Source organism: Erigeron canadensis, chromosome 9, assembly GCF_010389155.1.
Source record: "Erigeron canadensis isolate Cc75 chromosome 9, C_canadensis_v1, whole genome shotgun sequence".
Classification (NCBI taxonomy): Eukaryota; Viridiplantae; Streptophyta; class Magnoliopsida; order Asterales; family Asteraceae; genus Erigeron; species Erigeron canadensis.
This window is the reverse complement of record NC_057769.1, coordinates 5,151,329-5,169,265: the sequence shown is the minus strand read 5'-3', so window position 1 is coordinate 5,169,265 and position 17,937 is coordinate 5,151,329. Positions and strand designations below refer to the sequence as shown.

At 33.0% G+C, this 17,937-nt stretch overlaps 2 protein-coding genes and 1 non-coding gene across 4 annotated transcripts; 2 read left to right on the top strand and 1 right to left on the bottom strand.

The window, feature by feature from the left end:
• The first annotated feature begins 1,800 nt into the window (after positions 1–1,800).
• LOC122583887 (calmodulin-like protein 3) lies at positions 1,801–2,382 on the top strand. Its single transcript, XM_043756259.1, has one exon. It carries the CDS (start codon positions 1,898–1,900, stop codon positions 2,369–2,371), a length of 474 nt encoding a protein of 157 aa, XP_043612194.1. The 5' UTR covers positions 1,801–1,897; the 3' UTR covers positions 2,372–2,382.
• A 4,218-nt stretch (positions 2,383–6,600) lies between these two features.
• Positions 6,601–10,153, top strand: LOC122581530 (uncharacterized CRM domain-containing protein At3g25440, chloroplastic). 2 transcript variants are annotated; one of them, XM_043753759.1, is made up of 4 exons: positions 6,601–6,917; positions 7,866–8,181; positions 8,570–8,977; positions 9,496–10,153. In XM_043753759.1, the coding sequence occupies exons 1-4, from the start codon at positions 6,820–6,822 to the stop codon at positions 10,015–10,017; spliced, it is 1,344 nt and encodes a 447-aa protein (XP_043609694.1). In that variant the 5' UTR covers positions 6,601–6,819; the 3' UTR covers positions 10,018–10,153. The 2 variants fall into 2 exon arrangements, with proteins under 2 accessions (XP_043609694.1, XP_043609695.1); XM_043753760.1 differs by having other exon boundaries at positions 6,859–6,917; positions 7,888–8,181.
• A 100-nt stretch (positions 10,154–10,253) lies between these two features.
• Positions 10,254–10,325, bottom strand: TRNAP-UGG. The gene has a single exon. It is a non-coding gene; the product is annotated as a tRNA-Pro (tRNA).
• Between the last annotated feature and the right edge of the window lie 7,612 nt (positions 10,326–17,937).

The window sequence follows — 17,937 nt, the reverse complement described above, 5'->3', positions numbered from 1 at the left end:
TTATAGCGTTCAGTTTACTTTCATGAGATGCGTCAATGCAAGATCTAACCGTATATATCATTCTAAAAATAAGTCGCGGATTATGTGCAAAAAATAATGAAGTGCAAACACTAATCATGAAAATAACAGACCAAGACAATTAAAAAAATAAATAGTCAAAGATTAAAATTTAATACGAATATACAAAAGACGTAATTGTTTCGTAATTTCGTGAGTTATAAATTTTTTCTTATCCGTAGCAATACCTTCAGCAATAATTTTAGAGTTAATGGGGATTTTATAACAATAGAGGTTTTAGGTAATTGTAAGGTTTTTTTTATTAAGGGTAATCTCGGAATACCAGGAATAAAGTGTGTGGATGTAGTTTAAATATAGAGGGTATATTAGGTAATTCAAAGGTAGAGAGTTGAATGGGGAGGGATAGTTTGTTTATATAGGTAGTATAGATGAAAGGGTTTTTCTCTGTTGCAAATTCGTCAAAGTAAGCATGATTATATAGTATTAACTATATCTATATCTATACTATATTATAAAGTAAAAAATTTCTAAATTTTCAACATTTAACTTAAATTTTCAATATTGATTTTAAGTACATCCTCAAAATGCTCTATCCCATCTATTATATATTTACCTAAAATAACTATAATACTCTTTCTCTCTCCTCAAATCTCAACCAATCATATTTTTTTTTCTCCTTCATAAATCATTTTATTTTTCTAACTCTTTCAAAATCTTTTATCTCAAAAACCGTACATCGATAAATTATAAAAATTATATGGGTGTTCTTAAAATTTCATGCTCTTTTATTAGAGTTGTCATTCGATATACTTTCGATGAATTTTTAATCCGAGGGCGGAACCCGTACGGCTAAGACATTTGGCTATGACACTGTATGACATATCACTAAATATGACCCATTACACTCTATGACCTATCACCCTCATCATCTCACCGCCGCAACGCACGGGTACTTACTCTCGTTTACATTGTACTTATTAAATAAGGGTTAAAGATATGGAAGTGTCATGTACTTATCTAAAAATGTTCATTATTAATAGCGTTTTTGTGTGATTATAATGACCATTTTTAATACTACTTTACTGAAAAACGAACATTTTTGGAGAAGTATATGATGCTTCTATGACTTTAAATAAATAAGGATTAAACATATCATAAAGTGTTTTTCTTTGTTTAGTTAAGGTAGTTAACAATATAGTTTTTTTGGGACTTAATCCCATAAATTCTCATCATTTTTTTTTATGACTAAATATATAAAGGCTAAATTCTACTATAATGATATGTTAAAAGTTAAATAACAACGAAAGCAAAAAAATAAAATTTAACAACAATATTGTAAACCAGTAGCTTAAACCCTAGTGGCCATGGGTATCTTTTAAATCCACTATGTGGGCTCCGAAGGTGAGTTACCTAAAGTCTTAAGTTCGAGTCTTGGGTTCTCATCTCAAATGAATTTTTCATGAGGGGGTTGGAGGTCCAGAAAACTTCTAGCTAAAATTGCCTCCAACATGTCTGAATCGAAACTCACCTGGAGAAAAAAAAACACCAATATTGTAGACTAAATAAACAAAATACTAAAAATTTACGAAACTGAAGGACATCCATGAAAATTTCCTCATATATTTTCTCCTTACTTTTCTCTCAACCACAAACCCCCTCAATTATTCAAGTTCCTTTTTACTAAACCCTTCATAATACCATATTTACATTTTTTCTTTTTTGTGCATATTTTCTTCTATTTCTTTTTGAGTTCTTCAACCATAATTTAATCATTATGTTCTTTATAAACCCGGACTATCCGTGTTAATCCCTTCCATCATACATAAGTTTATTATCAAACGTCAATAGGTATTGGATTCGATCAAATAAATTAACGTATATGTTAGTTCCATTCAATATGGACCCAGCTGAGTTACGTCGTGTTTTTCATATGTTTGATCGCAATGGTGATGGCAAGATTACAAAACAAGAACTAGCAAAATCTCTCGAAAATCTTGGGATTTATATCCCGGATGATGACCTTGCACAAATGATCGAGAAAATTGATGTGAACAAGGACGGATTTGTGGACATGGAGGAATTCGGTGAGCTTTACCAAACAATATTAGGAGAGAGGGATGAGGAAGAGGATATGAGAGAGGCGTTCAACGTGTTTGATCAAAATAGAGACGGGTTTATCACCGTTGAGGAATTGAGGTCAGTATTGAGCTCACTCGGGCTAAGACAAGGCCGGTCAATCGAGGAGTGTAGGCTCATGATCAAAAGGGTGGATGAAGATGGTGATGGAATGGTTAACTACAAAGAGTTTAAACAAATGATGAAAGCTGGTGGTTTTGCTGGTTTGGAAACTTAATTGAATATTTTCCACCGAATTAAGATAGTTTTAACTCGTTATCAATTTTATGTATCTTTTTCTTTTTGGAACATTGTGTAGATCTTAATTTAATCTTACCCTCTTATCAAATATTCATTAATGTAATAATCAGGATTAAAAGCATGCATTTGGTTATTACTATCGGTGTTTTTTCATGCTTGCATTGTCTTTTGAAAGACGTGAGAACAACAAATATGGAGAGAACCGTGAGAACCACTGGTTTCCCATCCTTTTTCTCCTTTTTTGTGTGGCTTTGTCCTTAGAGATGGCGTTTTAGTGGTTCTCACGGTTCCCATCATATATGTTTTTGTCACTTGATCCCTTCACGTCTTTTGAATACCAAATTGTATTATAAACTTAAAATGCATGTTAAAACTTGATGAACGTCGTTGTGCAGTCTCTTGTGTGTGTACAGTGACTTTTGTAAATATTCAGAACTTATTAATAACTTTTATCTGGTAAATTGATCGCATAATTGGGTTAGAAACATAGAATGCATAAGTCAATTAGATTCCGTGAAGATACCGACATTAAATGGTTCATATGGGTTGATGTATATTCTTGTGGTAATAGAGCTACTCCTCCCCTCTCCAAGTTATTTTTTTTTTCTCCAAGTAATTGATGTAAAATAAATGGATGTAAATGGTAGTTTAATTATCTTTTGACCTAAAAAAAAATATAACAATAGCTGATGATATTTGGTCAAACACCATTATTGTGTGAGCACACCAATTCAACAACAACAATTTCATGTCTTTAATTATGGTTCATACCACACTTCAAATTACAAAATGGTACTAAAATCTTTCCTACTCTTATTTTTAGATGCATATTTCCATAATTGTATTTTTATATATGTTTATTTTTAGTATTCTCATTATGTTATAACTTGATAGTTGCTTTTTTTTTTCTAGTAAGTATATGAGGTTTTTCAAGATCTTTAAAGAAAACTTTCAATGATAGTTTTATTCAATCTCATCCATTCAGAGATTTTTCTATAAACTTGTTTTTGAGTTTCATTATTTATTAATTGTTGTCATGCTTTTTTTACATTTTTCAGCAGTAGTCTTTTCTTGGATTCACACCTTCAATCATAGATTCTAGAAATTCCTGCGACTGGTTATCTATACATGTTGTCTTTGATTTTCATCGATCTGTTCTACTAAATTATAGGTGTTTCGGGCTTCGGTCGTCAGTTCTTGCAGTTTGGACGGATTGTCAAATGCTTGTATGAGGTCTCCCTAAGAGAAGATAACTTATAGAGTTAATTACTGAAATGGTACCTCACGTTTGCGCCATATTACTGGTTTCATACATTTCCTTTCGAAATTACGCTGATCATACCCAACGTATGCAAATCTCCCTCGGACCATATGTGATCTAACTTAACGGAAAAAATTTGTCGCCATCAGCCATAAGGATGTAAATTACAACAGATTCGAGTAGTTTGGACCTATTTGATTAAAATTCTTGAGCGGGAATGTAATCCACGAAAACGAGCAAACCACATGGATGAATCCTGCAATTAACTCTTTTAAAAAAGTTTTCTTTTAGTGATCATATATATACTCGGTCCTTGTGAGTTGTGACTTTCAGTACGACTAAAATATTTTTCCTAATGCTACTTTTAACAATTTATTAGGATGGTGTCAATTATTTTACTAACTTATATTAGTATCATGAGATATATTGACCACATATTTAACTAAACAATGTGTAAAAGTATACTCGAAATTGACGCTAGCTACCGTAAAAAAGTGTAATGTTTAAATTAAAAATTTAAAGATGATTTATTGGCTTATATACATGTTTAAGTAGACACTCCACATCATCGGATAAGTTGTCTACGTGGCTGATGACTTGTCACTTGAATTGTTCTCGTGATGCCACGTAAGAAATAGCTGAGGTGGCGGGCTTAGAGAGAGCCACGTGAGCGCTTTCTAATAGCCTTTTATATATATATATATGTGTGTGTGTGTGTGTGTGTTAAAGTTTAGTTAATTATTTTTCATCTAAACAAAACACCCCGTACCATAGTTGTTGACTCGACTCGAAATCTAGTTTTTTGACTCGTGACTCGAAACGTGACTCGAATCGTAAGAATTGAGATATTTGAAAGTATGGTATTTTTTATAATTATGTGCAAGTATTTATTGTAGACATATTGTAATGTGTTAATGTATTAAGCTAAAAATAGAAGATACTATTAAAATCAAATCAAATATAAAAGCATATAATATAGTATGTTTAAAAAAATTTAAAAAAATAAAAAAATTTAAAAATTATTTTGTGATTCGTGACTCGACTCGTGACTCATAACATGACTCGGACCGACTCGCACCACAAAACACGAGTTATGTTATGAGTATGGAGTAGGGATGAGCATATAGCCCGGAAACCCGAGACCCGACCCCAAACAGCCCGAACCCGGACCGACCCTACCCGCCCGACAGCCATACGGTCCGGTTCTCGGTTCTCCATTTTCTGCCATTTCGGGTTTCGGGTCGATTCGGTCCAAACCCGGAAAAAATCGGTTTAACCCGAAAACCCGAAGATATACTCTAAGTTGAATGTTATTCCATCTTCACTTTGAGATATAACACACCAAACCATCTTCAAGCACGTCCATTAGTCTCTCATAAAGATGTCTTCGAAGATGTCTTCAAACCATTTTCATAACCCTACCCGTCCATTGCTGCTTCTTAAAAACCTTTCGTAAGTCTTTGTGAGACTTTTTGTAAGTTTTGGATGGGCATACCAAATTACCAGTGGGGTTTTTTTTATCTTGGTGAGAGAGAGAATGATAAGTACAAAGGTTATCAAGCACTATATGATAGTGTGAATATTTATACAGGAATATTACTATTTTCATATATTATATTAATATTATAGGTACAATATATTTGATATCTATCGATACAAAATGATTTTAAATATATATATTTATGTATTTTGTGATGACAACTAAGAGTACAGAGAATTGATACTTTCAAAGCAAAAAAAAAGACTTTTAAATAAATTATTATTATAGGTACAAATATATAGACATACACGTGATTTCTCAATTTTCAAAACTCTTCAAATCAATAAACTACTCGTATTAACATTAGTTTGAAAGTCTTTCAAAGCCTAAAGTTTCTCTCAATAATCTTTTTTTAAACCGGCTCCAAATATTCATAGGTAAATCAAAGGGTTGAATAGATAGACTTATCCTATTAGTCCTCCATAGGATTCTGGCAACCATCTTCGTGGGATTATCTTGAAGACGATCAAAGAATTGGTTACAACAAATCTCAAAGTATATTCTTAGCTGTTAAATCAGTTTCTTCTTCCCCAGATTCTTCTTCATCTCAAAATATGTTCTTTTCGGGCCAAGCCATAAAAACCGAACCCGGCCCGGTTTAACCCGGGACCGAACCGAACCACCCGACAGCGTAACGGGCCGGGCTTCGGTTCTCAGAATCTTGCCACTTCGGGTTTCGGGTCAACCTGGTTCGGGTCGGTCCAGTCCGGGTTTTGACCCGTGCTCATGCCTAGTATGGAGTAAAGCGAGTCATCCCATGAAGTCGCCTCGTTTACCCCTTGTTTTGACTCGTACGAGTTTGACAACTATGCCCTACCAATCTTTATAAAAAGACTGGGTGATAAGGGAATGCCAAAATGAAAGTGATAAGGGAATGCCAAAATGAAAGTGACTGTGTGAGATTGGATAAACCCATTAACCAAAACCTTAACACTATATTCTCGAGTTTATATTGATAAGAAAAGAAATTATAAGATTAGATAGGGGAAGAGAAGAAAAGAAACTACATAAATATAATGCATTCTTGAGTTTTAAAAAAATGAAAGATATGATAAGAAAAGAAATAGTTACATTCTTGAGTTTTAATGAATGGAAAGGAAAAGAAAAAAAGATACAATTTTACACATATAGCCCTTATAAAATAAGTATTAAATGTAATTTGAAGAGTGAAATGGTAATTTTATATACATATCCTTTCTTTTTCATCACAATCATGCCAAAATTAATAAGAAAATTTTTGGACTTAAAACCTTTAAATTTTTCTATCATTTTCTATCTTTTCTTTTATAAAAAAAACTCAAGAATAACCATTTAAAAAAATCTTTTATTATTTCTTTTCTTATCTATAATGTAGAGTAAAACAAACATTTGTAGTTACCAAATTGATGACACCACATTTTAAAACACCTCCTTACAAATCTCCCCATATACAGACCCAAATCTTGTGACAGTGAGGTGAAAGGAAAACTAGGGTTTGGCTTTATTTGAAAACAAGTGAAGTTTGTGTTGTGTTTGATCATCAAATTAACCTTTCCCCCAAACCTCTGTTCACCCAAAACCCCAAATTATTCACAAAGCAAACAACTTTTTTAACTTTTGTTTTTGTTTTTTTATTTCCAAAGAAATGAGTGGTGTTGCTTCAATGGCATTATGCAAATCAAAGCACCTTAAAAATCTAATCTTTATTCCCTTTTCATATCGCCGGTTTCTTCATAAACCCAGGTACATATTTTCTTGATTTTTGACCTCAAATTTATAATTGATTATTATGGGGTTGATTCTGTTTAATATGATTGATTTTGTTATTTGAATTTTATTATGATATATATAGGATTGTATCTATATACACTGTCTATTATATACCATATAAGTTTATTTTTGTTGGGGTTTTAGGTGTTTCGGAATCTATTTAAATTTAGTAAAAATCCATGTATGTATATAACTTGGAACGCTTGGGTATACAACCTTAGTCCAAAGTCTATGTATGTATCTAACTTGGAACGCTTTGGTTATAAAAAAAAAGTAAGTAAACACCCAATCCCGTCTTCCATGGGTTTTGGGTCCCAATACCACGACGCTGTAGAGAGGGTGTTGCCAGGTTCTATTTAAGATAGAAAAGGACCTCCAGCCTTGCGAGGAAATGAGGATAGAACCCTTGACCTTTATTTCCAAAAACAAGGGTGTTAACCACTTATCGAACCTTGCCGGTTTGGAATGCTTCAGTTATGTTTATTCACATTTGGAATATGGTTTTTGTGTGAATTTGATGACCCAGTTGTTGATGTGACATCCATATATAAGTTGTCATGTGTCATCCATATATGTTGCCACATAAAAAAATCAGCGGATACACACAATGACGTTTAAAGCTTGATACATGCTATAGATTTCCTGCTATTGCTGGATACTTATTCGGGAACTTAACCCTTTTGGGTTATTTTAGGAGGTTAAGCTGGTAGGTTGGTGCTTACTTTGAACACACTTTTGTAAGGCATAAGTACTTAAATATATGCACTCCCAAACACCCAATCGTGAATAACATATGATAACTGGTGTAGTTTAGGTCTCTAGGAACATTATATGTGTGTTAATGTTACTAGCTCGAAAGTGTATATGGTTGAGCTGTTTTGCATAGTATTTTGTATCTATGCTAATCTCATTGTCTAGTAGTTTTTCTCATGTTATACATAAGGTTATGGATTGTGAATCGGCTTTTAGAATGTCATATGGATATGAAAGATACCTTCCCGGGGGTCTCTTGTGGTGTCATTCGTCTCCTGTGCACATGGGTCATAAGGATGTAGAGGCAACGGTCAGCTGTGAAACAGATGGGGCAGTTAATGCTTCAGGTGAAGTTAAACCTAAGAGAAAGAAGTTGAAGGGAAAACGAGCAGTTGTAAGGTGGTTGAAGTTTTTTAGGTTCAAGAAAAAGAAAGATTACGCTAGAATGACTGCAGAAGAAAAGATTTTGTTTAAGTTGAGAAAGGTACATTTTGGTTATACGTGTAGATAGTTGCATACTTTTCAAATTTGTTGGAGCTTGGCGGGAAACAGAGTGTTCAGTAACAAGTAATCAGAATCAAATATGTGTATCCAAACAATAAAGACTATGTATTGCAACTACAACTCATAATAACTAGATAATCAGTTCCAAAACCTCTATCCAACCCTAAAACTAGGAAGTCTTGCATGATTATAATTCCTACCGGTTTCCCTTCAAGTCTGCTTAGAATTTTATTAACATAATCACCTTTACCAATTACCAAAAACTTGTTACTCTGACTTCAAGCTTCTGTTTGTTAGTTAAAAAGCACTAGTAATTAACTCTTTCTATTATTAGCATTTAGGAACTTTTTTTTCTTTTCCGTTGTTAGGCTCGAAGAAAGGAGGAACAGTTGCTTACAGCTCTGAACAAAATCGAACCTAAAGAGTCATCAGAAACAACCCATGATCCAGAAATACTAACTCCTGAAGAACATTTTTACTTCTTGAAAATGGGGATGAAGAGCAAGAATTACGTGCCTGTTGGAAGACGAGGGATATATCAAGGTGTTATTCTAAACATGCATTTGCATTGGAAGAAACACGAGACACTACAAGTGATAATAAAAACGTTTACACCAGAGGAGGTCAAGGAGATGGCTGTAGAGCTTGCGAGATTAACTGGAGGAATTGTGCTCGATATTCAAGATAATGACACTGTCATTATGTATAGAGGGAAGAACTATTCACAGCCTCCTACTGAGATAATGTCTCCTAGGGTCACTCTCCCTCGGAAAAAGGTATGATGTTATCCTATTCAAACCAATATTGAGAGATACGGTTTGATTTGGGTTGTATTTTACTGCTAAAGGGTTACAGTTTAGAAATTTAGTCAAAGTTATAAAAGGTTAAAGTTATAAATAGACAAAATTCATTTGGCAGCTTCATTCATCTTGACCCGCAAGGTAAAAATTCCCTGTTTTGGTTCAAACTTTGCTCCAATCCACCTGATTTGCCACACCTTTTGTTTTGTTATCTTTCTTAACTGTGGCCAAGTCTTTAGAATAAGAATAACGAAGGGTCAATAAGTAATTTAGGTTTCTTGTTATTAACAGTGCTATATATTGCAACTGTTAGAATTATTTGAATATAGATTATTGAAAATAGATCTTTTGATGCATAACTAATCAGAATCATAATTCATAATCACTTTATTCAGATGTTAAGGACATTGCAATAATTAGATGATGAGCTTTTATAGTGCACATCCAACTACCCACTTAAGTTTACTCCTTCCATTTTACTTTGTATCTTGTAGGCGTTAGACAAATCAAAATATACAGACGCCCTTCGGGCTGTTAGGAGATACATTCCCAGACTTGAGCAAGATCTTGAGCTTCTTCGTGCAAAGGCCGAAAATGAACCAGGGGTTGATTTCGAGACACAAATATCCGACACTGACATTGTTGAACCTGAAGAACTATCGAGCGTTCAACTTGAAGCTACAAAAAAACTCAAAGAACTTGTTGCAAGAAATGAAAAATTCAATGAAGATGATCATTCTATGACGGGTTCAGAACTAGTTTCAGATTCAGAAGATTTGTCGGATATTTTTGAGACAGATTGTGAAACAGATGAAGAGAAGGATGAAAAACCACTATATTTGGATGAATTTGAAAAACTACCTGCGGAAAGTAATGAGGTCGAAGAAGATTTTGAGGAGCATTTAAGGCGGATATCTGCCAAGTCAAAAAGGGAAAAGGATAAGGGACCAGATTTTGATGAGGTTGATCGTGTTATTCTGAAAGCTGCCTCACTTTTAAAGAAGAGAAATCTATAAAGTTTTGTGCTGACTGTTGCGGTGTACCCTTTTCAAGAAAACTGTCTCGATGAGCAGTGATAAGAAGTTGTTAAAATGTTAAATGACTTTTAAACATAAAATACTAACTATATTCAAGTTCTTCAATTTTGGCATATAAATTCTGTTCACAATCGTAGAATAAACTCCCAAATCTTTAGAGCTTGTTCATGACAACACAACAAACCAAATAGGTCATGCAGAGAAAATAAAAAGGGTGAACCCGGCAGGAATCGAACCTGCAACCTTCTGATTCCAAGTCAGACGCGCACTCATTGCGCCTCGGATTCTAATTCTAATAAATGTTGGCTTAATGCTTAAGTACTCGGGCAATACTTCTGCATAAGCTTTGCAGGTTTGCATATTCTGCAGCTAAATTTGTAAATACTAAAAAGGTACTTGTTTTGTAGTGCTTGGCATCTAAAACTTGTCACTGTCTTTTGGTCATATCATCAAATGGATAGTTAAAAATATCTGGTGGTGTTGGTTTTTTATATGAAATCATTTTGTGAGTTCTGATAGGAACAAATCAAAAGGACTGCTCAATATCCCTTATGGTATCAGCAGCCCACATGGATCTACAAGTCACATAAACACCACAGATCATTCTGTAAGATCCAGGACCTGTCTGGGGTTGCTCACCAACGGGCTCGATGTCTGTCCACTTACTTTCATTTCTTGTTCTGGAACTTGTTTTATCTCAATCTTTATGCTCCGATATTCTGGTGCAACTTCTTGTGTTTGGCCTAAAGGTTTCCACCTTTGTTTGCTTTGGCTTCTAACAAAGATCAGATGGTTAGTAAATGCTTTTCTGAGTTTGGATGATCCTGGAACTGAAAAAGAACAATTCGGGCAGGTGCTGAAACTCAGCAATTAATCGAAATGCTCGCCTTTATTGAGCTGATGAGCTGCAAAATAGGAATGATACTTAGAGTTGGAACCTTAATGGATACTTGGATATCTCGGTTTGGACTTTGGAGCCTGAGGTCGTGCAGTGAAATGTCCATTTTGCCTCAACTAGCATATGATCCGTGATAGAATCCCAACAAGATAATCTCAGTAAAGAAGGCCTAGACATCCCGGCCAAATCAGATTTTGAAATGGTTAGACAACCTGAAGACGTCGTGTAAAAATAGGAACGTGTCAGAGGCTATCTTATTGACTTATTCGCTTGGTGGTGGTTCTGTGGAAATAAGGTGATTTTCAAGTCTAGTGTAGAGATATTCATTTCCATTGTTTTGGTTTCTTATTTGTGGATCTCGAATACATGTAGAAAATTAGTATCTTACTATCTTATGACCCATATGGTCAATGAGTCCTAACTTTATTTTTTTAACTGTAATTGCTTTGTTTCTTAGCAAAAGCTTCAACTACAAAACCAACCAAAACAAAATATAACATACAAAACATCAAAGGTTCACATTTCCATTTCACCAACTTAAACATGGTACATTACTAATCACTTCAACAAATCAAACCAAATTTCAATGCAAAAACGCATAAACAGCAGTCGAAATATAAACCAAAAGAGCAGAAGTAACCAAAACAATCATAGAAGCAACCGCATTAACCGTCGACCTGCTCCCACAAACCAACATTCCCAACCTTATTTCAATCACATTCACCATCGAAAGCATCAAATAAAAACACCCCATTTCTTCGAGAATCCTCTTCATCATCATATCTATATAAACTAAACCCAACGTATTCCGAATTTTTCCAAACATCACTTTACAACTGACAACTGAACTGCTTGTCTCTTTTTTAAATTTTATAGGAGTATATAACTTTTAATTGAAGTATAATTAATTGTGTATTAATATTAGGAATAGGAATTTGTAGATATCATGATTTTTTATGTGTTATTGTTGAAATAGGTTTCTTTTAATGAATATGACTAAAAGGAGACGCATATTGCTTTATTAATTTTATATATAACTTTTAATACAACGTCACACGTTTAACAATAATAAAGCTACAGTTCTGTTTTAGTTTATTGATAGATTTTTATTTTACTATTTCTCTTTCCCTCACATCCAACACAAAATAAATTTAAAAAAAAAAGTTGATTACTTAAAAGTTATTGACATGAAAATAATAATTCTTTTACATTATTCAAATTATCATATACATAAATTTTAAAACGGCCTTATGTTTAATGAAGTAGCCGTGTAAGTTGCTTGCCTCATACCCTTTTTCTTTTTTGGTTATACTTTTCCCCAACGTTAATTATTGTATGAGTAAAATAAAACTAGAAAAAAAATAAAATTCATGTAATGTTAGGAAAGAGATAAAAGATAATAAATGTAATAATTAATTAAACTGATGATTAACAAGATTAATAATACATTTAATGAGATAGTTAGTTGGGTAATGATTAGATAGGTGTGACTTTAACATGTATAGAGTGTCTTTAGACACTCCAATTAAAATTAGTAAGTATGGACGTTTGAGCTCTCAATCTTTGAATTCAACAGAAAGTTTTCGGCTGAAACCATCACATATTAATGATAACATATATTCAAAACCTATCTATACTTCTATAATTTTATACTTCTATATAAAAATTATACCCCATGTTGAAAAGTTTACATTTTTGGAACACGTGAAATTACCATTTTACCTTTAATAAATTAACTTACACAATAATTGTTTCAGTATCTTTTAAAAGATATGCACTACTCTTTTAAATCAAATATCTTTATATCAAATACCTATACCACTTGATGCATTTACCGCCACTAACTGTCACTGTTATCGCCGTCGCATTGCGTGAGTACCATGCTCGTTTAATATCAAGTATACTCTAAGATTCTAAACCAGTTTACAATTTAACTTATGTAAATTGTAGAGGTAAGGAAAATGCACAGAGTTAGACGAATAAGAAGATTTGTCTTCACAAAGTGTTGCTTTTTGTAGGCGAAAACAGACAACACTCTTCGAGTTCTTGGACTTTAACGTGAAGGCTGTCAACATTCATGATTGATAAATTCTGCTTTTTTTTTTTTTTAAACGACAAATTATCCTACTACTATTTATAAAACCAACTCAAATGCCTAGGAAAACCTATAACTTTCACCAAAATACTTGAATATATTCAACTCTTATTAAGATTTGAACCTTGGTGAGAAACCTAAGGTAGCAGTACCTTACCAATGTTATTTTTAGTTCCTTAGCCATTTTAGATGAAAATAGGTCTTTTTGCATACTTATACACTATTGTCTTTTTTCTTGAATGGATAAATCAAGTAGTTCACATGACTGCTCGGTGTGAGTTATATGACCTTTTAGAACCAAGCCATCTTTTTTTCTTCTTCTTTCCCCTTTATACTTAACTTACATATATAAGATAAGATCAACAAACTTATTTGTTAAGTAGTGATTCATTGATGACACACCTCAACAACCAAGTCGTCTTCAGCGAATCATAGTACTAAAATATCTATTTATTGAATGGGTTTAGTTGCCCATTGGTAAGATCTTTGACCTTGAGAAGTCCACCTGGGTTCGAGTCTCACTTCCCACATTTGTGGGGTGGATTAATAGGGATTTTTCGAGAGTCATGAGTTTCATCTCAGGTATGCGCGTAATTTAAGAGTAGGGGTAGATTAGAATGCCTAACTAGAAAAAGAAAAAAAAATAGAATAAGTTTACTTTTTTTTTTCTCTATATTGCTGCGATATATTGAAAAGCATCATTTCAATATATCGGATGAGAGCTAAAACTAGCTAATAGTAATAATTAAAGTAAATTGACTAATATTAATTCCGAATATAACTACGTGTTGTGGAATTTTGGAAATAACGAATAGATAACTGGATAAATACAATATCTGAAAGGCGTGTAGTCATTTTCAAATTGAATGTATTTGACGGTTCATCCAAACTATTCAATCGGATACAATTCAAAGATTAAGAATTTTTGTGGTTTTGTTTGAGAGCGTTTTGAACCAGAAGAAAGAAATGAAAATAATGATCGACCAAAACAATGAACGGGGTTATTTAATCTGTTTTAGGCCCATCAACTGACAAAAAGACAGTTAATTACATAAGTTTTTCGAATGGCAAAATCAGTCCCTCTATTTCTGAAAATAAATTTTCTGAGAGATTTTTACCATTACAACTTAATGGAATGACATGGCAGCTCGACCCCAGTCAAGGGCTTTGCCCCGGACCCCGTAAGCCCCTAAGGTCATAATAAATCCAAACAGGTGTGCACTCCGCACCTCCAATCCTATATGATGTATTATTATGATATTACCGATGATCAAACAAATTAATCGAATTATACTATAATATATCCAACACTTACGCGTACTTCCTCACATCCCAACAAAAACATATATATGTATTATTGTATTTCCTTGGAAATTTGGTAAAAATTGTATAATATTGATCAATACGTATAGTTAAAATACTAAATTATTACATGCATGTGAACTAAAGCATTCACACTGACTCTTAAACAAGAATTCTGAGTATATAAGACCAAACAATAATATTCTCATATTGTTAATTGGCATATCATAATTACGCACAATATATGAAAATGAGATCTTATGAGGGGGTTGTTTCTTTTCTCTTGACAGTTTTTATTGCACTGCTTTCCTTCATAATTTTATATATGGCGGCGGTTGTTGAAGCAAGGGAAGGAGCAGTAATGCCAATGCGATCAGGCAGATTAGATCGCAGCTGGGGTGGCAGCTGGAAATGTTGGGGTGACTACTCTTGTATTGGAAAGAAAGAACCGTAAGTTAATTTAATTTCATGAATAGTACTGTACTTATTATTAGATTTCAATATTAATTAATTGTAATTCATCTTAATTTCATGCATATATAATTAATATTGCTAACTTTGAATTCTTGTTATGGCATGCATGCAATTCCTTCCACTGATCAGCTGTACCACCCTCATGTGCAAATAACAAGAAATGCCGGCGTGCGCCACATGTGGCTGCGAGCAAGATCGATGATCGTGTTCTTTCTGCATGTATACACATAATAGTTATATATACGGAGTAATATCTAAAAACTTTAGTATGTATGACTAAAACAGTGATTGAACTTTTCTTTTATTTATGTATCGAATACATTAATATAATTATATCATACTTTCTAGCTACTAATTCCATGTATTGAATACATGCATGTTCAAGTTAATTTATCTATATATTAATGTTTACTAGATTAATTTCTAATTACATGTGTAAATGTTAAAGAATAGGTGGCAAAATTAAACATATATATACAACAGAAAATTATTATTTTCCATTTATTAGGCCAGTAGGATATAACACTAATATCAATATCATAATGCTAAAAGAATTTAAAGTTTTTGAAAAAAGGAAAATAGATGTAAAACTACTACTGGGATATGGGTGTGGAGTCTTATTTCGCATTACATATATATCACTTACACTAATTCAATAATCTTTAATAAATTTCTTCTTATACTTAAATAACCTAACCTAAATCAATCTTGTAAACTCATTAAGGGGGTTTGCATCGGATAGAAGATGGACGGATTATGGATGTGGCACCATCACTCAACACCGTCGCCAACATACGAAAAATGAGTGGTGGCATGAAATGCATGGTGTGACCACACGGTCGACCATCCATTTTCTTCCGATCATTAACATGTGATTTGACTTTTTGTTTTGTTTTTAAGTTACTTTTTTTAAATAGTAGTGAATGGTGAAGTGAGTTGTCGGATGCCAATAAAATTTGAATGAGTGGTGAGTGAAAGGTGGAGTTAAGGTGGCATAAGGTGATTGATTAGAAATGAGTGGTGAAAAAAGAAGTGGGAGGTGGGTTGCCAACCTCTAACAATCCAACCTAAATTATATTTTTAACTTAATATATGACTACCACTCACAAAAGTTACACAAGAAAATAATAATAATAATAATAAAAAGCTTCAACAAGTTGTATGTGGTACAAATTTGGCTATCTTTCATTAATTATTCTGTTATTTTTTTTAAGGATTTTGATAAACGAAGTCTTAAAGGTTTTCATTAAGGTGCATTAATTAGTTGTACATTTACCATAAAACTCAAGGGGTAGACTTTTAATATGGAAATGTACAATCTTTTTATGCACGTTAAATGAAGCCAAAGGGCTTTGTTTAGCATTTTTCTTTTTTTAATTACCAACTTAGAGTAAAAGTTATGGATCGATATGAACGTTTCATTAATTGGCCGGACTGGATTGCCTTATTATTGAAAAATTTCCAACTTTTAGATCTATATCAAAAAAAAATTATGATACCTTTTGACAGTTTTATTTGGTGTTTCCAAATTGTTACCTGAAATGCTATTAGAGTTGGATTGTTTGGCAAGGGGTTTTTAGAGGCTTTTAAGGGCTTAAAAGTTCTTAGCTTTTAAAAATAAGCTCATTTGAAAATTATAGCCCTGTTTGGTAATACATAAGAAATCAAAAGCCACAGTCCCAAAAAACTCCTAAAAGCCTTAAAAGGTCTTTAAAATAAAAGCTCGTAGGAAGAGAGTTGAAAAAAAAGCCCCAGCCCCTAGCCCAACGTCAAGCTCCAGCGCCAAACCTTTAACTACAGCCTCAGCTTCAAGCTTTTGTGCCAAATATACCCAAATGCATGGGCAGTTGGTGTAACCAATGACTGTTTTGGTCTTATTTGGTTTTATGTACGTCTTTCATATTACGAGTAATATATTTATCAATATTCCGTAATAAATAAATAATATAATAATAAGTGTTAATTGTAGGATTCGTCCAATCGTCCCCATATATACATCCTCAAGAATTTTAATGGTAGTTGGTATTTGTGAGTTACAACCGTGAAAAGGGATGTAAGTATGTATTATGTAACCCATAAAAATGAATAAATCATAATTAATGTAACCTGCAACAAAACTGGGTAGTTTGAACCTATATAGCTATATCACTAAATTTTTTGGAAAATGATTATCCTTTTTAGAAAATGATTAATTAACCTAACTCATATGCCTAAAAATCAACCTAAAGCTTTAATAATCTGACACGTGGATTCCACTAATTCTCTTTTTTATCTTGCCCCTAATTTTCCACATTTCATCATCTTACTATTAGACATATCTTTAGACACACCAATTAGGTTGATTTCTTTTAACTTTTAGAAGACATAAATCATGAAAATGGTCAAATCCTGCAATTAACTCCAATATAATACGAGTAATACAGTAGTAATACGAGTAATAATAATAATAATAATAATAATAATAATAATAATAATAATAACTTGTATTTTTGCAGACAGAACTTTTGTCGATCTGCTATTATACTAATGGTCTCTCAAAATTCAAAAATGTGCGTAGATGCGCTCTCGATAAAAGTTAATTGTACTTAACTGAAAGTCGTCGAGAAATTATTTTCTTATCAACCTGCAGCAGTACTGATGATCAATTCTCATTTTGAATCCAATTAACACGTCTTGCATATATATCATATTCATCATAAAATTTCTTAGCATCTTCCTTTGAATATTCCTAACTCCATATACCCACACACGGTTCTGCCATCATTTCCCATTCGCCCAGCTGGTATATATATTATGCATCCATAATAAGTTTACCAACATATAATTAAGTGAATCTGAACCATTTCATTACACAGTTAAGCAAAATAATGGGCGATTTGATTAATTCATGTTGGACATCAACTCGGCAATTTTATAAAGACCGGCCAAAATACCCAAGGGTTTAAGTACGACGAATCTTAGTGAGCGTTATGCGAATCAAATGAGTACAACAATAGCATCGTCATATCAAGTTATCAACTAGCACAAATCTTGTCCTTGGGATTTAGCCCAACTGGACATTTAATGCCCCTTATATATGTCTTTCAGCAAAATGTTGGTTACGGGTTCAAAACCTTTTAAAGACATAATG